The sequence below is a fragment of the Aulonocara sp. 'chitande type north' Nkhata Bay genome, linkage group LG3 (genome assembly GCF_057382095.1).
Source record: "Aulonocara sp. 'chitande type north' Nkhata Bay isolate Kocher_YH1m ecotype deep benthic linkage group LG3, A_spYH_male_GT1.1, whole genome shotgun sequence".
Lineage (NCBI taxonomy): Eukaryota > Metazoa > Chordata > Actinopteri > Cichliformes > Cichlidae > Aulonocara > Aulonocara sp. 'chitande type north' Nkhata Bay.
The window spans coordinates 36631204-36652858 of record NC_141346.1 but is presented as its reverse complement, the minus strand read 5'-3'; the positions used below and the strand labels follow the sequence as shown (position 1 = coordinate 36652858).

Here is a 21655-nt window from a genome sequence, read left to right as displayed (position 1 = left end):
TGTTATAACATGGTTTGTTATAACATGGTTATAACATGGTTGGTTATAACATGGTTGGTTATAACATGGTTATAACATGGTTGGTTATAACATGGTTGGTTATAACATGGTGGTAACATTGTTGGTTATAACATGGTTATATGGTTGGTTATAACATGGTTATAACTTGGTTGTAACATGGTTGGTTATAACATGGTTACATAGTTGGTTATAACATGCCTATAACATGGTTGGTTATAACACGGCTATAACATAGTTGGTTATAACATGGTTATAACATTGTTTGTTTTAACATGGTTGGTTATAACATGGTTGGTTATAACATGGTTATAACATGGTCGGTTATATAATGGTTATAACATGGTTGGTTATAACATTGTTATAACATGGTTGGTTATATCATGGTTATGACATGGTTATAACATGGTTGGTTATAACATAGTTATAACATGGTTGGTTATAACATGGTTATAAGATGGTTGGTTATAACATGATTGGTTATAACATGGTTGGTTATAACATGGTTGGTTATAACATGGTGGTATCATTGTTGGTTATAACATGGTTATATGGTTGGTTATAACATGGTTATAACATGGTTGGTTATAACATGGTTGGTTATAACATTGTTGGTTATAGCATTGTTGGTTATAACATGGTTATAACATGGTTGGTTATAACATGGTTGGTTATGATATGATTGGTTATAAGATGGTTATAACGTGGTTGGTTATGACATGAATGGTTATAAGATGGTTATAACATGGTTGATTATAAAATGGTTATTACATGCTTGGTTATAACTATAGCTGTCGAAATTAACGCGTTAATTGCGATAATTAAATTTTGGAATTAATTACGTTAGAATATTTAACTATTTAGCGCAACACTTAGATAAGTTTCTCCCATAATTCCACTTGATTTGTTTACCGCGCCACTGAAAATGGAGAAGCAGGAACAGGATGGCCTTCTGGATGGGGAATTTAAATACAAGAAGAACATAGATGGGACAATAAACAAACGCGTTGTAATTTGCACTCACTGTAGTAAAGAGTTTCAATTTCACCGTTCAAATTCGACCTTAAAATACCACCTTAATGCCAAACACGCGTTTGTCGGGGCAGCAGCTTCACCCGGCCTGCGTCAGACCACTCTTAGTGAACGCAGGCCACTCGGTAAGTCTTCTTTGGACAAACTGACCGACGATATAGCTAAATGGATAGCAAAGGACTGTAGACCGCTAAGCATTGTGGAGGACAAGGGCTTTGCGGATGTTTTAAAGGTTGCATCTCAGGAAGCGTCCTACAAGCCCCCAGCGAGAAGCACAATAACAATTCGAATCCACGAACTGTATGAAACGGAGAAAAAGAAAAAAGAAGAGGCTTTAGTTCACACAGAATGCGTGGCTCTGACAGGAGACCACTGGACATCATTGAGTAATGACAATTACCTGGGAGTTACTGCGCATTTAATCACTGAAGCCTGGGGTCTGACATCCTTTGCGCTGACTATAATGAAAACGGAAGAGCGGCACTTTGCGGAGGCTTGTGCAGAGCAGTTCCAGACTGTTGCTCGCAGGTGGAGAATTGAGGAGAAGGTGACAACAGTAGGCACGGACAGTGCGCGCAATATGATCGCCGCGGCTCGCATCATGCCATTCAATCACATGCCGTGTACCGCGCACATTCTACAGAGATGCATCACAGTGAGTCTCGCAGACAGTGGCTTTGTCACTGCGCTGGCCAAATGCCGCAAAATTGTTGGCCATTTTAAGCACAGCCCAGCAAACACAGCAGAGCTGAACGCAGAGCAGGTGTCACTGGGGCACAAGCAGGAGCCGTTGGCCCAGGACGTGCCTACGCACTGGAACTCCACGCTGGAGATGGTGAAGCGCTTGATCCGCAACCAAACTGCAGTAACCGCGACTCTGGATAAACAAAAGCATAAACTTGTCCTCCTGACGCCTCCAGAGTGGGACAAACTCCAGAGACTGGAGACACTTCTAGAGCCCTGCAGGTGAGCCTGTCATTGTGACCATAATTGTAGGTTTAGATTAAATGTATCAAACATACATCTTAAATCAGTTTTGTTATTATGAAAATGTCTTATTTAAAAAATTAATGAAATCAAATATTTTATTAATATTACCTAGTATTAAAAAGCTTTTTTTAATTTGCTGTCTTATCTGTGTGTGTGTGTATTCCACTGCAGATATGTGACTGAACTGCTGGGAGGAGAGGCCTACGTCTCCTGCTCTGTAGTTCTACCAGCCTTCTGCCACCTGCGCCGTGTCATGGAAGTAACTGATGAGGACCCTGCATATGTGATGAGGTTTAAAGAGAAGTTTAAGGAAGACCTTGCTTCCCGCCAGGAACATACCAACTATGCATGGCTCCAGATCGCAACTGCACTGGACCCACGTTTTAAAGACCTACGCAGTGTGCCCAAGACTGACAGAGAAGCAGTGTGGACCACACTGGCAGGCATGCTGCATGAAGACTCTCCTAGAAGATCACGCACTGCAGAAGAAGGTCCAGCCAAGAAGAGGCTGAGCCTGCTGCAGATGGACTCTGACTCTGAGTCAGAGGAGGAGGTACAGCATGACAGAGCCATACAGCGCTACAGAGCAGAGCCCTGCACTGCCTTAGAGGACTGTCCCTTACAGTGGTGGGCAGCTCATGCAGGAGCCCACAGCCAGCTGGCCCGCCTTGCTCGCAGATACCTGGCCACTCCTGCCTCCACAGTGCCCTGTGAGAGGCTGTTCTCTGTAGCAGGGCACATTGTGAACAAGAAGAGGTCTGCTCTGCACTCAGAGAACGTGGACAAGTTGGTTTGTCTCAGCAACTGGCTGAAGGATGAGTAGACCAGAGGACCGTGTGTTTAGAGCTTGTTCTATGGTTGAATGTGATTTAAACAATACTTTTCACTGTTGTTCATATTTTTTTGCACTAATCTACCTTACCCAAAAGGATGATTGGAATTTTTTTCTATTTTGCCTGTTGAATTAGGCCTATGTTCTGTGAACTTGAAGATGTATATGGATAAAACAATGTGCTAGATTTAAACGGGTGGAAAACATTCAGTAAAAATCCCTCACAATTATTTGAAGCCCTGTTCTGCTTGTACTGCTTGTACTCACAATTAATAATAAATAAAACAAACAAGTGTGTTAAAAACCACTATCTGTCCCGATTTTTACACATATATACACATATACACATATATTTCGAGTTGCGATTAATCAATTTTTAGGCTGTGATTAATTCGCTTCCAGCACAACACCCAGCCTACGTCAGACCACGCTGAGTGAAAGCAGGCCACTCAGCGTGGTCTTAGCATTAAATAACACTAACAAGTGTGTAAAAATCCGCTATCTGTCCGTATGTTTGCACACATTTTGGTCATATTTCGAGTTGCGATTATTCATGATTAATTAATTTTTAGGCAGTGATTAATCTGATTAAAAATTGTAATCATTTGACAGCCCTAGTTATAACCAACATAACAGTTGCACTGCACGTTTGTGCAGCATTCTGCATTACCTGGCAATAACAGTGATATCGTCCCTGGGTGGGCTTGAACCACCAACCTTGAACCACCTAACAAGAGAATTCTGAGTAAAACCAAAGTTACTTTCCCTAGTAACTAGTTACTCTGAAAGTAACGAGTAACTTGAAGTAACTGAGTTACTTTTGATAGAAGTAACTAGTAATGTAACTAAGTTAAAATTTTAAAGTAACTTACCCAACACTGGTTATAACATGGTTGGTTATAACATGGTTGTAACATGGTTGATTATAACATGTTGTAACATGGTTGGTTATAACATGTTGTAACATGGTTGGTTATAACATGTTATAACATGGTTGGTTATAACATGTTATAACATGGTTGGTTATAACATGGCTATAACATAGTTGGTTATAACATGGTTGGTTATAGCATGATTGGTTATATCATGGTTATAACGTGGTTGGCAATAACATGGTTGGTTGTAACATGGTATAACCAACGTAGCGGTCATAACAATTGTACTGCACGTTTGTGAAGCGTTCTGCAATACCTGGCAATAACAGTGATATCGTCCCTGGGTGGGCTTGAACCACCAACCTTTCGGTTAACAGCCGAACGCGCTAACCGATTGCGCCACAGAGACTGACAATGCGCAACCCACAGGTGTCGAGACTGGACGGGGGACTGGGGGAGGGTGTTACGGTCTTTTTGGTTGTGGGGTAAACGATTGTGCAACAGAGACTGAGTAAAGCAGAGCAGGGGCGTCGACAGAGGACCGGGTGGCTGGATTGAGGTGCTCTGGTACTTCCTCTCCATACTGCCTTGATTAATTAAAATATGTGACTTGTAGGTAATGAACTTGGCAGTAAGTATGCAGTTGCTGAAGAACAACACAACCCCAAAGATGCATATCACCCTTAATAAAACGGTTGACTGCGTTCATCAAACGGCCGTCCTGGTTATAACATGGTTGGTTATAACATTGTTGGTTATAACATGGTTATAACATGGTTGGTTATAACATGGTGGTAACATTGTTGGTTATAACATGGTTATATGGTTGGTTATAACATGGTGGTAACATGGTTGGTTATAACATGGTTGGTTATAACATGGTTATAACATGGTTGGTTATAACATGGTGGTAACATTGTTGGTTATAACATGGTTATATGGTTGGTTATAACATGGTTATAACATGGTTGGTTATAACATGGTTTGTTATAACATGGTTGGTTATAACATGATTGGTTCAAACATGGTTGGTTATAACATGGTTGGTTATAACATGGTTGGTTATGACATGATTGGTTATAAGATGGTTATAAGATGGTTGGTTATGACATGGTTGGTTATGACATGATTGGTTATAGCATGGTTGATTATAACATGGTTATTACATGCTTGGTTATAACCAACATAACAGTTGCACTGCACGTTTGTGCAGCACCTGGCAATAACAGTGATATCGTCCCTTTGTGGGCTTGAACCACCAACCTTGAACCACCTAACAAGAAAATTCTGAGTAAAACCAAAGTTACTTTCCCTAGTAACTAGTTACTCTGAAAGTAACGAGTAACTTGAAGTAACTGAGTTACTTTTGATAGAAGTAACTAGTAATATAACGAAGTTAAAAATTTAAAGTAACTTACCCAACACTGGTTATAACATGGTTGGTTATAACATGGTTATAACATGGTTGGTTATAACATGGTTGTAACATGGTTGGTTATAACATGGTTATAACATGGTTGTTATAACATGGTTGGTTATAACATGGTTGTAACATGGTTGGTTATAACATGGTTGTAACATGGTTGGTTATAACATGGTTGGGTACCACTTTACAATAAGTCTCCCCTTATAGATGCTAATAAATAGTTTATAGCTATATTATTAATTAATCTGTAAATGCTTTATAAACCATTATTAATGGTTTATTATGCATTAGTTAAGGGTGAGAAAAAGAAAAAAAACTGACCGGTTTCTTGCCAAATAGTGAGCCAAATGTGTTCACCTATATATTTAATCTAGAGTTGCTATATTAAACATTTCAGACTAAGTTACTATCCTGTAAGCACAATCAGCATTTGTAAACATATTTTTTATCATATAAAATTGTACTTACTCTGATAAAACAGAAACTCTAATTATTGCTCCAGACCATATGGTCCCAGAAATTAGACAGCATATCAGCTTCTTAGACCCTTACGTAAAATCAAGCCTTAGAAATCTCGGTGTCTTATTTGACAGCTCGATGTCGCTCGAGCAGCATTCTAAGCAGCTAGTCCGAAACTGTTTTTATCATTTACGGAATATTTCTAAACTCAGACTAATGGTATCAAAGCTTGAACTTGAGATGATTATTCATGCTTTTATTTCTTCTAGTTTAGACTATTGTAATGGCCTTTTTACTTGTTTTAACAAATCAGCCTTAAATCGTCTTCAGACTGTGCAGAATGCTGCAGCACGTCTCTTAACAGGCACCAAGAGAAGATCGCATATCACTCCAGTCTTGGCCTCCCTTCACTGGTTGCCTGTAAATTTTAGGTTTCAGTTTAAAATTTTAGTTCTAACCTTTAGGGCCCTGCATGGTCAGGCTCCTCAATATTTATCTGACCTGCTGAAATCACATACATCTTCTCGGGCTTTAAGGTCATTAGATCAGAGACTGTTGGTGGTACCACGCACTCGTTTTAAAACTCATGGTGATCGGGCCTTTCAGACTGTGGCACCACGGTTGTGGAATTCTCTCCCACTGTCTCTTCGCTGCACGGACTCCATTGATTGTTTTAAGAAACAGCTGAAGACATTTTTATTTAGAAAAGCATTTGATTAATTTCTTCTTATGCTGTTTTTATAGTTTTATTGTTTTACATTGTTTTATTTACTGTTATATTGTTTTATATTCCCATTTTCTGTGTTGTAAAGCACTTTGTGATTTTTATCTGTGAAAAGCGCTATATAAATAAATTTTACTTACTTACTTACTTACTTACTTACTTCATAAATGTATTATAAATATCCACAACTATCAATCGGAGCTTTGTTGTAAAGTGTAAAGCATAAAACAATTTATTAATGAATAATAAATATTTATAAATACCACATGGGAGACTTATTGTAAAGTGTAAAGCATAACACCATTTTTTAATGAATAATAAATATTTATAAATGCCACATGGGAGCCTTATTGTAAAGTGTAAAGCATAAAACCATTTATTAATGACTAATAAATATTTATAAATGCCAAATGGGAGCCTTATTGTAAAGTGTAAAGCATAAAACCATTTATTAATGACAAATAAACATTTATAAATGCCAAATGGGAGCGTTATTGTAAAGTGTAAAGCATAACACCATTTATTAATGACAAATAAACATTTATAAATGCCAAATGGGAGACTTATTGTAAAGTGTAAAGCATAAAACCATTTATTAATGACAAATAAACATTTATAAATGCCAAATGGGAGCCTTATTGTAAAGTGTAAAGCATAACACCCTTTATTAATCACTAATAAACATTTAATTGCCAAAAGTGAGTCTTAAATGTATAATCAGTGTTGGGGAGTAACGGAATACATGTACCGCCGTTACGTATTTAAAATACAAAATATGAGTAAATGTATTCCGTTACAGTTACCGTTTAAAAAGGTGGTATTCAGAATACAGTTACTTTGTTGAAATAAATGGATTACACTGCGGTACTTTCCTGTTTCATTTTGTCGCGGGTCAGGACTGTTTGGGTTTTGTTCGACAGCTACGTTCTGTTGTTCCAGGCGGCAGCGTTACGGTTGCCATGGTTACAGGGTGACGCTCTCTCTCTCTCTCTCTCTCTCTGCGACTGTGTGTTTCCTGGGTGAGAGAGCGCCTTTTCGTTGTTGTTGTTGTTGTGCTAAGCTAACAGGCAGAATGCTACAAGCATAGCTCTAAAGAATGTAGCATCATGGGCAGTGTAGTCCGTGCTGCAGGGAGAATGGACTGCCATACACGTTATGGGTCTGTGAGCGCGAGGAGGGAGAAAAAGGGGAGTGGAAAGGTACGAGTTGTCATCGAGGAAAAACGGGAGCTGGAAGCATTTAAATATAATAATAACCACTTCAGCCAAGAAGAGAGCCTGACGAGCCCAGTTGTAAGTAAGCTATTACAGTTTTTTCTGATTGCTTAAGCACATTTTTTGTAACTATTGGCTAATTTTGCAAAACTCTTCACACAAATAAGAAAACCTGTCACCCAATAATCAAAACATTGTAGTTCTCTTGCAAACGCGAACACAGCTAGGTTAACTCTTCACACCTTCGTAAAAATGGTGTTTCCGTATCAAACAGTACACACAAGCCATCATCTACTAAGCACACAATGCGCCAACTGCACACTGATGGTATGAATACAAAACACATCTGGCTTTTGCTGTCTCTGTGCACAAGGTAGGCTATGTCAGTTTGAGCTCATACTTCTGTCATAGATCCATAAGCATAGAGGGATCCAAACTTCAAGTACTGGTGTTTATTCAAACACATCAAAACAAACACAAGTGTTTATTTCCAAGTATAGGATTATTTGCAATCGCCATAATGACTATATGGGTTACTTGGTCTGCAGTGAACATGCTTCCTCTGCCCCCAGCATCTGGTCACCTAGCAATTCTGTAAAGTAACAATTTCAGTAATTTTACATCAATGGTATTGGTGTGTTTCTCATTGGCATATGGCAGTGCTACAAATCTTTGTGCGAAGTGACTGTACTAACCGATTCTCATTTCAAGATGTCCTTATGGTACTTGCTACAGTGTAGCGGCTCGAGTTAGGCTGGACCCGTTGGCCAGCTACCCTCAGGGTCATTCCACGGTTGATTACATGGTCCACTATTGTAGCTCTGATGTCATCAGCAATTCTATTTCTTACTCTTCCTACCCTTCCTCTCCCCCCTCCTCGTCTTCCTCTTGCTCCTCCTTGTCCTTGTCGTCCTCTTCGTCCTACTTCTTCACCTCCACGTCCTCTTCCTCGGCCTCCTCTACTTCTCACTCTTTCTGCTCCCTCCATTGTACTCCGCACACACAGCTTACCTGTATTGTAGTGCTTAGGCTGATTGCAAAGTGAACTAATTATCTAAAAAAGTTTTCACATGTGAAAGTGTGCCAGACAGTTGGCAAATTAGTGTTAATGATAGCCATACATGTGTATACTTTTGCTAGGAGTGTGTTGGAAATTTGGTAATTGAGTGTTGTGCAGTGAATTGTGCCTACAGTTTTGCAAAGTGTGTGTTACAAAATTGCAAACTGAGTGCAAAGCAGTTTTTGTGCTTTTAGTTTTGCAAACTCAGTGAGTGGTTTTGCTATAAGTCTGAATAGTTTTAGAGATTGTGCTACAGGAATCACAGTTAGGGTTTAAGCATTCAGAAAAAACTGTAAGACTCGACTGTACACCGTGCTCGTGTTTTCCTCCGAAAACAATAAGTTCCGTTGGAGCAGTCTTTCAACGCCTCTCTCTGTCTCTCGCAAGAAAAGTTGACCCACACAACAAAGTAAAGCTATTTTTCGGCTACGAGCTGACAGGGACCCCGCCGTATTAGTCAGAGGTCCCTTTACTACAGTTCGGAGTCGCGGACCTTCAGTAATAGTAATAAATCACACAGCAACAGTACATTCACGTTGTTGAGTAACGTAACGGAATACGTTACAGAATACATTTTGGGGCATGTATTCTGTATTCTGTAATGGAATACATTTTAAAAGTAACCTTCCCAACACTGTGTATAATGTCACCATTTATAACACTTAGACCTAAATTACAATCAGTGATTGAAATAACATATAACTACTGTCAAAAATGGGAATGTATTGTAAGAGTAACACATGTAACATTAAATGTGTTTTTTAAAAGACCAAACAGTCACCCACTCCAAAAAAGGTTCATGCCAGACTGGTTCAAACTGGAAATATTTTTTGTATGTCCTTAAATAAGCGTCCCAGTGGTCCATCAGGGTGTCGCGAACCAAGCCAAGATGACCACTCAAGAACCATCAGGTGTTCCTCCAGCAACTTCTTAGTCTACGGACATGTCCTTTGATGGTCATCCAAGCCCTTTCGATATGCTGTGTATGACTGCCAGATTGAGGATCTACAAACCACCTGCTGTGATTTACAGTGTAATGTCTGTACCCTATGTTTGTCAAAACATTCTTGTAGGCTCTCCACTCATCACTGATAATGGCACTACCCAACTTAACATGCTGTCTGATCAGAGGAACAAGGTGGCGCCTTGATCGTTTTTCAACAAGTTTTAACACGAGCCTTCGCCTTTTGTCTTTAATTCCCATCATTCCAAATACCCATTTCTTCCTTTTCCATGCATTTCCAAAGCGTCCACGTGCATACTGAAAACAAAAAGAATAAAATTAAACAGAATATCTACAAAGAAACATTCAAAAAGATGGTTGCTTCTACTAATTTTTTTTACTTATGGTAAAGGTTTCCATGTTTAGAGGACACATTCAGATCTGCATTGATTCTAACAAACCTGTCTGAGAGTTTACCAACCTTTCGCTGATGACGGAGACAGCTTTCATCTATAACCACAAATTCTCTGTCACCACCAAGACGGTGTCCATTGTTTATTCTGTGTCTTTTAATTGCACGTATACAAACATGTCGAATGTGTCTTGCCATGCTACTTAGTGTTCTGGAGCTGCCAGCCACTTCATCATCCATCATATCTATTTGTCTGAGCCTGAGCCCTTGTGAAAATCTGTGATAGAAATTGAGGCAATTATTACTTACTGAGGCCCTAATTTTATTTCACAAGTCTCGTATTGGTGTTCAGTTATGAAAGGTGCATTGCTATTAATGTCTACATCTACATATACCTGTAAATGAACTTCATCCAACTGAAAAGAGATGTTTTTGATTTCTCAAAGAAGGAGCCAGTTCTAATTGTTCTGGAAACTTTCCTATGACTTGCTCTTTCGCAGCACCTGAGAACATACCAATGAGTTAAGTAAAGAAATGGACCCTTAAACAAGAGCATTAATTGAAAAGATAATCACAAAATTAAGTATGAAGAAAATAATAATGAAAAGAGGTTAATGCTCCCTCTCGCATTGATAACCGAAATACTTTGTTATATTTACTACATGCACTACATTATCATGCATTATACATACCACATATATTGGTCTTTCTTCACCACGGAAATCATTTTCATCTTATGGTGACAAACAGGACATCTAAGCTTCTTTTTTAGCAGGTGTTTCTTCTGCAGCCATTTAATGAGCCTTAGTGCCTTATATTTAGTTTGTTTTCCTTCTATTCTGGCGCGCAATCTCATTCCCAGAGACATTCTGGTGGAAAAAAATGAGTAATTTATTTTATTATCACCTCGAAACACCGTAAAAATACTCTATGGGAGTCTAGTGCAAATCAGTTCAGAGTTAAAGAACTTCACATGCTATATAAAACAAGCCCTATAATCAAAAATAGTCCCACGCAAAAAAGAGGATTGTCTCACCTGTTATAATGTATCTCCGACTTTGTTATGTAGATCTAACCCGCTGGATTCATGCTAAAGAAATATGTTCTGCCGCCAAAGGGAGGGAAAACAAATTTAATTTAAACGCAGAGGAGCTTATACAACCATCCAATCACAGTTAACTTTATTAAGGAAAGCCCCTCCTCTCAGAGCGCGACAGGCAGTGGAGCGCTCTGGAAGGTCAAGCCAAAGGGGCACGAACAGACACACTGAAGGCGCTCGTTCAAGTTGCTGCGCCATGGATGGAGCAGAAGATAAAAATTTGTGTGCGTCTGCGACTTACACAGTTAGCACACGTTCGAAGAGATACAAAAAGCAGAGACTGGATGATCTAGATTGCACTAAGCCAACGATGTCAGCAGTTAGACATGAAGGTGAGTATAATGCTAGCTAGCTATCTACCGAGCCATTTGGCTGCTAGCTACAGTGGCTAACTAACATCACATAACATGTGAATAGCTCTATTACTATTGGTTATTCCAAATGATTTATGTATCTTAGTTGTATATTTTTATTTTTGTTTATGTGCATCATTCAATTTATATTAAACACCCTGGTAAGGCAGTACACATAAGAATTATTTGCCTTGTTTTAGAAATAAATTTTAGTATTGTAATTTAATAATTGTTTGTTCTTTAGATTCTTCTTCTAATCCTGCCCCTACTGCAACTGCCCTTCTTAACAAGGAGCGAGAGAAACTGACTTTTCTTAAGGAGAAACTGGAGTGGCAAAAGAAGAGAATTGAAGAACTGGAAGGAGAGAGAGATTTTCTCCGAAGTCAGCTATCATCCCTTACAAGTATGAAACTAGACTTGTTCCATGAACATTGTTTTTATTTTACAGTCTTCAAATAAACATTAGATAATTTATCAATCCCAGTGAAGTTCCCTTATTGTCATTGTGTTGATTAAAAGATTTTAGTCAGTTAACTTTAAGTGTTGTGCTAGTTCATTCCTAAAGAGATCTGGTTCCAAATTCAGTTCAGCCAGGTCTAACTTGATTGATTCAATTTCATAGTTCATAAGATCATAACTCCAACTTGAACTAGTAATGTAACAGCCTTACAATCAGAATATTTTTTTATTTATACACACACACACACATATATATATACATATATATATACATACATATACATGTGTGTGTGTGTATATATATATATACACACATATATATATATATATATATATATATATATATATATATATATATATATATATATATATATATATATATATATATATATATATATATACACACACACACACCTGACATCTCTCACTCATGAGTTCTTGCTCTGCTGCCGGAAAATACCGAGCACGCCCCTTCGACATTTTCGCCGACCAGAGGGTTGCCGATCACTGTTTCTGCTATTGATGCGTATCCCCTTTTACGGCACCCAGTGATCGCACATTACTTCATCCAGCTGTACTAATCGTCAACAGCAGGTGTGTTCGGGGAACCGGATTAGCGAGCTCACGGTTAGCGCGATGATTTGATCTTGGATGTTTCATTTGATCTTGGATGTAGTAAGCGACGTACGAAGCACAGGGCCCAGAACTCAAAATGCAGCTTTATTGCTGACAGGTGACAAACGATAACAGAGATACAAAGCAATACAAAACTAAACTAGGAAGAGCTAATTGTAACACATACCAGACGACAAGGGGAGAATCACACACAGCATGAGGGACGACGCGACACTGACTCAGAGAAACACAGGGTTTAAATACACTGGGAAGTAACGAGGGGAATGAGACACAGAAGGAGGGCACAGCTGGGAGAAATCAGGACTGACGAGACAAGCAAAGGAGGACACATTTACATAAGACACGGACCTTCAAAGTAAAACAGGAAGGATCACACAGAGACGCGAACTTGACACAGTGGAGACAGCAACTAAGAAACACAGAGACATAAACCATAAGGCAGAGGACTCTAAGAACAGAGGGGACACAGAGGGGAACTCAAACATGCAGACACAGACTTACACAGAACAGAGGGGACACAGAGAAACATGAAGGGCAAGGGATCGAAACTAGAAGCCATAGAATAAATCACACACATAAGTACAATAATACAAAAACCACAAAGAACTAAAAACGCTGGGTCAGGAGACCCAGGACCGTGACAAAAAGAGCTTGCCTGGTACATATGCTTTTATATTTTCTACCCTGTGGTGCAGAAGCACACGCACACACGTGCTAAATGTGAACAAACCTTTTTTTTGTACATTTTTGGAACATGAACAGAGCATTGATGTTCTTTATTAATGTGACCAGAAAGTCATTAAAATGTATTATGTGGTATTTGTACTTATTGACAGTTTTGGAGGCGAGAGACGTGTTGAATGAGAGCCAGGTGTCACAGGCTGGGTCTCTGACCCAGCGCTCTGAGTTCATGTTTGTATTTGTCTCATTTTGTTATGTGATTAGTTTTTGTGTCATTTCCTATCTGTCTTTAGTTTGGGCAGTTATTGTTTATTGTTCCTCTTGTTTTCTACATTTTGGGTTCTTGTATTATTCATCACGCATTAGGTTTGTTAAGTTTGTGTTGTCATGTCTAGTTTTAGTGTTTCCTGTTTTATTCTGACAGTGTCATGTGTTCTTTGTTCATTGTATTTAGCTTTCCTCTCCTGGTCCTGTCATTAGGTTTATGTCAGTCAGCTGTTCCCCCATGTGTCTCCACTTCCCCTGATCACCTCATGTATGTATTTAAGCCCTATTTAACCCTTGTGTCATCCTTTAAAAAACTTAAGTTGATCACCCTGGGGACCAAAAAAGGTCCCGCCCCAAAAAGTGCAATAAAAATGTTATATACTAATATTTTTTACCACTTTAAATGAGTCAGTCTTTTAAGACTACTTCTGCCTGAAATATTCACATAAAGTTTTAATTATATTTTCGTTGTTTTAACCCTTTAAATCCCAGTTTTATTACATGAATGCCCTGTTTTTTTAGCCCCAAAAAACAAAAAAACTAAATATTTTCAAAAAAAAACATTTGAAATAATATTTGATTGTTATTATAATTAGGCCTTTAGATGGACTAAAGATTGGCACCAAGAGTCATTTCGATCGCCTTTTATTTTTTTTCCAGGAGCGCATTTCATAAAATGCACACTATCGACCACGCCCAAAAAGTGCAATAAAAATATTAAATATTAATTTTTTTTTTCACTTTAAATTGGTCAGTCTTTTAAAACTACTTCTCCCTGAAATATTCATATAAAGTTTTAATTATATTTTCGTTGTTTTAACCCTTTAAATTACAAAAAAACAAAAAAAAAAACTAAAAAACTAAATATTTTCCCAAAAAAACATTTGAAGTAATATTTGATTGTTATTATAATTAGGCCTTTAGATGGACTAAAGATTGGCACCAAGAGTAATTTCGATCGCCTTTTTTTTTTTTTTCCAGAACCAGAAAATGGTCTCCAGGCGGCAAATGCTGCTCGTCGAGGCCGAAATGAGTGCATTCTCCCGGGTTAACTCGCGACGATGATCGGGGCATGTTGCGTCGGACTCCTTTTTCCAGCGCACACTTCCGGTACCACGTGACAACAAATACGTCATTTCCTGTTGACTAAAAAAAAAATGCACCCTCTCATGGTCCTAGGGACCGAAAAATGGTCCGCCCGATCAGCGGGCGAAGCCGCTGCTGCACGCCGGAAAAGAGGCGTCATTTCCGGCAGGTCTGTCCAAGCAGCCCGCTGTTTTCCAGCAGAGGTCAAATGTGAAGCAAGGGCGCCACCCGGTGGACAAATAAAAAAATTACATCCACCTGCTGGCCTCCACCTCTTGCTAATGTTACTGAATCTGTGGATTCAGTAACATTAGTGAGCCTTTCTAAATCCCAGTAACGAGTAACGCGTTCCTGGTTTTGGCATAATAACTAGTTACCGTGCTCGTTACCACAATAATAACGTAGTTACTGTAACGCGTTACTTAATAACGCATTAGTCCCAACACTGACTGTATGTCAGGAGCCGGTATTTTTTGCGGTGTCACCATGGCAACAAACACAAAAAACATTTAAAATATGTGACAGACGTAATATTTTTTGTAAAAGTTAATCAAGTAGTTTCGTGATGAGTGCTCAGTCATCCTGGTAAGGAAATCCCCAAAAGCTGATTCTCTTATTTCCAAACGTTTCTCCCACTGAAAACACTAAATCCAGATGAACAGAATAAACTTTTTGGGATTAATCAAGTAGTGTTTAATGGATAAACCTAATTGCCTAATGACAACCCATTACTTTTTAAATACATATTTTTAATGCATAACCCTAAGTAAACAGCATTTGTAATTACCAATGTATTTAAAAATGTTGGGACTGTTGGGACTTATTTTGCTGGTTTGAAAAGTTTTCCCAGTTTTCAGAGGTGGACTTTCTCTTGCTTTTTATTAAGAGCACATGAGAAAAAAGGGAAACAAAATACTGTTTTGAAACTTGTGTTGAGCAACACATCAAGATACATATGAGATATAATAAACTGTTGTAAGGTTGGGCTGCTTTACATATAAAATAATCAAATGAGATAAAAACTTAAGACAAGATGACAGAATTTAAGAACATAAGAAAACCTGAGAAATAAAAGGAAGAAACTTAGTATTGTGGATGTAAAAATCACGGTGAGTTGCTGGTCATTAAAAGGTGTTCCGAATGTACAGATCATGAGAAACTGCTTGCCCCTACATGAACTTCTATTATAGGTTGAAAGTATTGGAATCAGTGAAATCGAGCAAAATATGCAGTGTTGCACAGCACTAATGCTTACTCTATCGGATGCACAACAGCTAGACAACCCAAGACATGTCTGAGAGCCAAAGCAGTCAGCACCCCCGTGACCACAGCTAAAAAGGGACCTGTAACAAAGCGCAGTGCTTTGCAAAATATGCAAGGAAACTGTTGCCACTAGAGGTGGAAACCACGCGAGGCAAATTCACACCATTGTGCAGTGGAGATACACAAAGAAGAAATGCTAGCAGCTGGTGATGTGTGATCCAAAATTAAACAAATGACTCAGTGAAGCATCACTGGAGCGCTTGCTAGTTGCATGACATGTGAAGAGCAAACGGTGGATGGAAATTACTACTCTTGATGCTCTTCTTTCCCACAGGGAAAGAAGAGCATCAAGCAACTGGTTAAAAAAGTCAAACTCGGCAGGCAGAAAAATGTGTTTTATTATATGAAAATATTGTGCAGCTCATAACGAGTTGCAACGTGAACCTAATTTTTAGTGTTTCTTAAACAGAGACATAAGCAGGTATTTTATAATTTCACTTAAGATTCCAGGGAAAATACAGCCTAGGCTACTTTTGTGCTTACATTTGACTTTGCTGTGTATCTACTTTTGCACTACAATGCTGAAGCTTCTGGCACCTTGTGGCAGTCGATTCACATTTTGAATTAGGCAGTCTATCATCAATGGCACAACCTCATTGGGAAAGAAGAATGAAAAATGCCCTTTCATTTTTGTTGCACTAATAAATACTGCTGCCTGCCAGCTGCAATCACTGGTAAAATGTACAGTTTTTTATCTTTATTGTCAGAAATATCACTAATGCAGAGTTTCTTGAAAAATTATTGTAATATAACGTCAAGGCTATATTGCCTAACAGCAACTGTATAGACATTTTCAGAAGGCAGCTAGCAACACACACACTAATCAGGAGTGCATCTGAAGTCACAGTGGACCCCCCGATTTCTTTTTTTCCGTTCAATCCGCTCGCTCTCCTTTTCCCGTTTGTCTCTTTGCTGTGTTGAAGCAAGATCAGGCCCCAGGATAAGCGACACATTTTTGGCTCAAGTTGAAATATTTAAAAGACTGATGTGTAAATTGTGTCTCAACATTACCTTTCCACCATTTGTCTGCATAAACACACTGTCTCAATTTAGAAAGTACTTGACCTAGTTTCCTTTCTTTGTTTTCAGTGTTGTCAGTGAGAGGGGTCTTCATAAGAGACTTCTTTTTACAATGTGGAACTCCAACTCCAAAACAAGGTAACTGCTGGGAAAGTTAACGAAGGTGATGTTGCTGACGATAACGTGACAGTAAAAATTATAATGGTTTATATAATAATGCCTTTTTTATACTTGTGTTGAAATGTTGCACATTGGTGTTTCTACATCTTTGCAAAGGCACAACACTTCATGTATTATTTTATAATTAATGCTGCTGCCTGCAGTGTGTGTAGTGTTTTTCGTATCTGAGTCTGGCAGAGGGAATGTGTTACTCTCGCCTGCCTGCAGACTTAAGCTGAAACAGTGTCATTGCTGGGGATGGAGGACACATGGTTGAGTGAGTCACAAATTTCGTTGTGCAATGTTGTATTGAGAGAAAAGAAGAAAAGTCTTTCTGTTATTTTGGAAATGCTGAAGAAAACACTTCATGGCTCCTTCAAGCCTCTGCTGAAGAAAACAGTAAAAATCTTCACGCCAATCTTCACAATATTTTCCTTAAATGTCCTGTTTTCTGCATTAAAAACAAAACAAAAAACAGCCCAATATATATTTAGCAAGTATTCCAAAAGATGCAGTTGTTTTATATGCAAGGGGCAGACTTACATTAGTGGTCAAGTTCAGATCATGGAATGATTATAAAGATAAAGACCTTTTGGGAACAGTTTCTGGGACACAGATTAAGAGCGATTTTCGCATCTTTGGTAAGCAATTAAGCCTCATTCACGCCAAATGTCTATATGGTATGAGGCCGGATCAAATCTCTGCCTGATTGCTTTGGTATCTTTTTTATCTTTTAGTTATTTCTTGGATTCCAAGTGTAATTTTCCTCAACCGGTAGGCACTAAGCCCTCCTTCTGGCCAGGTATATCCATTAAGTTAAAGATTAGATGTTCTGATTTTCATTGTGCAGAACAGAGCCCGGGTTATTGAAGATTTACTTGCGTTTAGCAGGCTTTGTTAACACATGTAAACAGAAAGACATCTCATACAGAGCTGTGGATTCTTCAGATGCTCTGTAAAGCAAGGACAGTGTTACAGTCCCCTGTAATAACCCAGGGCAGCATCTGTTCAGTGAATGCAGTCTGTCACTTCAGATGAACAACAATCATCTGACCGTTTTCTACAGTAGTTCAAGGAGGCCGATCTGTTGAGTCCAGTCTCATGCACTCAAGGGTATTTTATGTATTTATTTCATTCAAAGTAATATTCATATTTTTGCACATTAAAAAGATTGGTTTGGATCTTGTCAGTGCATCTGCAGACATGGTTCTGGTTGTTGTTAGCAATCATATGTATGGCTTCCACCTGCCTCTCATGTGTGATATAAACATACACAAAACGATACAAGGGACAGACAGAAATTGAGACAAGTGCTTGAATCACTCTTGATTTGGACTGTTTGTGCATGTACATATTATAATCCTGCTTCTTTATTTTCTCTGTTCAAATCATTCTATTGTATCTAAAGAAAGTCTACATTGTACCAAATCTGTCTCGGGTGGCCTGCTGCCAGCACAGCAGAAATGTTTATTCGCAGCTGTGGCATGCTCTAAGCTTCACAGTGTTTCATCAGTGCTTGACTGTATAATTTTGAAAACAAAACAGAAGAAAAGAGATAAAAATACTGTAACAAAGACTCCTTTGGATGTGCTATAACCATTATGCATCTTTTATTTTCTTAAGTAATTTGTTTTGCAGAGTTAGTTGTGATGAATCTACAAAGTACCAATTTCTCATTATGACAGGTGGCTGGCAATACAATATTGTGTATATTGGGTGTTGATGTGAAAAGACCATCGCTCTCTCCTTTAGCACCAAGTCTTTAGCACTCATTTCAAAGGGATTTGTGACAACAATAAAAACCCACTTATATACCGTACATTTACATTATTAAATGTCCAACAAACAAAACAGCTTAGTACTCTTGTTTAACATCTATCACGAGATACAGATTGGAAAACAATTTCCAGTGATGCATTTGGTGCACTAATGAATATTTAAATATGTTTATCATAATAAAGGAAGGTGCCACAACTAGAGTGGTGAAGCAATTTCATCTGTTCTATACCATTTTGCATGCACCCTAATAGACTTTAGAGGAATATCTCTTACATGGTGAAGCATGTGCTTACACTGAGTCTCCATTCAGACACTTTTAGAAGCATTGTCTCTTATCAAGGTGTCTCAAATCAAAGATCACGATAAGTGTAAGTGTAACGATGTAAAAGAATGGATATGGTTTTGTTGTTGTTAAATTCCTGTTAAACTTGGGATCGCAACCATGGGTTTATTTTGGAACTTTTATTTTGAAAATCCGCAGCGGAAGTCTGCTACTGGTAAACGGGCTACCCCCTAAGCCTATCGTTAGTAGCAATGAAGCTTTCGCTGTGGTAAGTTCCTCTCCGTCCGCTCTCACAGAGCATGAGTTTAAAACATATTTGAAAATCCTCATTGAAGCTAATATGACAGTGCACTAACTGCATGAACTGCCCATACGGTAGTATTTGAGTAGATTTCAGGTTTATGACCGTGTTTTGCAGTTAATAGATTAGACGGTAAGAAAAATGGACACGTGGAGCTAGCGGCTAACAGCTAGAGGAGGCTGTCGTGTCTAATAATTTTGAAACTTCTCTCAATAGTTTGGGCGGAATCCTGTTGCTGAAACCCATGGTTATTCATGTCCCATGTTATTGCAGGTATGTGTACTTTGAAACATGTATATGGTTGAGCTGCAGGCTAATTCTGTTTAAGACATATTGCTTATTAAGTTTGCCCAGTAGATGGCAGCATTGTTCCATTTACTATTGTACGTAAAAGGGAATTTTGGCTTTGGTTTATTTATATTTACATGAATGTGCATTTAAGTGAATTAATTTTTCTTTTGTTATCTAAACCACAACGCAGTAATGTTTCTATTTTATTTTCCGTGATAAGTATTGTTGCCATTTTATTTTTCAATCAATATTTGTTTTTATTTATTTGGGAAAACTAAGAGTTCCACTATACGATCATAAGCCTATAGTTAGTAGCAATGAAGCTTTCGCTGTGTTTGGGCGGAATCCTGTTGCTGAAACCCATGGTTATTCATGTCCCATGTTATTGCAGGGGAATAAATCACGCCTGAGCTCTACCCACTTCGAGTCCAGAGAGTTTTATTCACACAGCGCTGGAAAGAGAAGCTGACCAGGGGTTACATAAGCAATCACAATTACATCACTGAAACAACATTGGAACAATTACAACATTTTCTGATGTCACAAACTACAAAACTCTTCTTTACCAAAGGCAACCGTTTAACATACATAAAGACCTCATCTCATTTATCTGTATTTGTTTTTCTATTGTTTTCTCTTGTTCTTAATTATTTGTAAAGCACTTTGGTCAACTTTATTTCTTTTAAATAAATGTGCTATAGATCTAAATTTGATGTTGATATTGATAAAGACCAAATAACGATACAGCTCATATAATGTGGTAAAAAATAATATGCCAGTGTTAGTTAAGTATCTTTCAGTGGCAGAAACCATGAAACCAACATCGCTCACCACGTGTCTTCCTCCAAATGGTTTAAAAGTGGTCAGTGTTTTTTTTTTCTTTCTTTGTTAAATACTCACAATGGTAACCACTGAAGATCAGAGGTGTACGTCATGTCCTGTTTGTTTTTCGACAGTATTCAGCTATGCAATACTGTGCAAAAGTCTTGAGTCACCCTTCATTTCTTTGTAGTTTGCTAGGGATAAGGGAAATAGGAGCAGTGAGTTACTGACAGATATGCAAACATACATTAAATACTTGAAACCACTTTGAGTGAAAAAGAGAAGATTTTGAATTCAAAGCAATGATCCTGATAGCCTGATTTTATATTGTCTTCAGAAAGAATCACTCAGTGTGTTTTGCTTGTTTCTCTCCCATTAGAAAATAATTTTAATGGACTTTAATGTTCTGTAGGTCTGCTTTTTTTTAACTGTTTCTTTTATTTGTAATATATATTATAAAGTCTTTCTGAGAAGCACTTTGTAACTTTGCTAATAAAAATGTGATTTAAATAAAGTGTGTTGTTGTGTGTCAGACTGAGAGTACATGTTACAGCTGTTCAGTGTTGTGAATCCACTGAAAGAGAGCTTTTATTTAAAGACACTCATTGTCATTTCAAACAGCTTCAAACCCTCCAACATGAACTAAAGTTATCAACATAATGAGAAGTAACAACTGCTCTGACGTTATGCTCAGCAGCCTTTTTACTAACTTAATTGAATCACAGGTGGAGGTGATTCTGTGTGGAGTTTGCATGTGTGTGTGTTTCCTCCATGAACTCCAGCTTCCTCCCAGTGTCCACTGTCCCTCTGTGACCCTAAACTGGAGACATTGTTACAGAAATGGATAAATGTGTTTCATGTTTTTCTGTGACTTGTGCTACTTTTGCAGTCTTCATGTGGTCCTCTTACATTTCATCGCAGCACTTCCATCATGTGTCACTGTTCACACTGTTTGGTCACATCAGCAGCAACAAACTCAGCTGAAGAGTGTTTTATTAGAGCAGATGCACACCAGAGAGTTTTCTGTAGGTGATGTTTGTGTCTTTTATGATGCTTACAGTTTAATGTGCATCAAATAATTGTGGTGCTTTTAAAAATGCAACATTTTCTA

General features: G+C 38.2%; 2 protein-coding genes, 1 long non-coding RNA gene, 1 other non-coding gene and 1 pseudogene across 4 annotated transcripts in view; 3 read left to right on the top strand and 2 right to left on the bottom strand.

Moving 5' to 3' along the window:
- The window catches only part of LOC147335421 (Fc receptor-like protein 5), a 60786-nt gene that overhangs the window by 25521 nt on the left and 13610 nt on the right, over window positions 1–21655 (top strand). The window lies entirely within an intron of this gene.
- Window positions 944–2958, top strand: LOC147335425 (E3 SUMO-protein ligase ZBED1-like). The gene is made up of 2 exons (XM_086278769.1): window positions 944–2016; window positions 2212–2958. The coding sequence occupies exons 1-2, from the start codon at window positions 944–946 to the stop codon at window positions 2861–2863; spliced, it is 1725 nt and encodes a 574-aa protein (XP_086134895.1). The 3' UTR covers window positions 2864–2958.
- trnan-guu (transfer RNA asparagine (anticodon GUU)) lies at window positions 4083–4156 on the bottom strand. The gene has a single exon. It is a non-coding gene; the product is annotated as a tRNA-Asn (tRNA).
- LOC147335423 (uncharacterized) lies at window positions 9443–11388 on the bottom strand (annotated as a pseudogene).
- LOC147335422 (uncharacterized) lies at window positions 19227–21058 on the top strand. The gene is made up of 2 exons (XR_015126750.1): window positions 19227–19398; window positions 19648–21058. It is a non-coding gene; the product is annotated as an uncharacterized LOC147335422 (long non-coding RNA).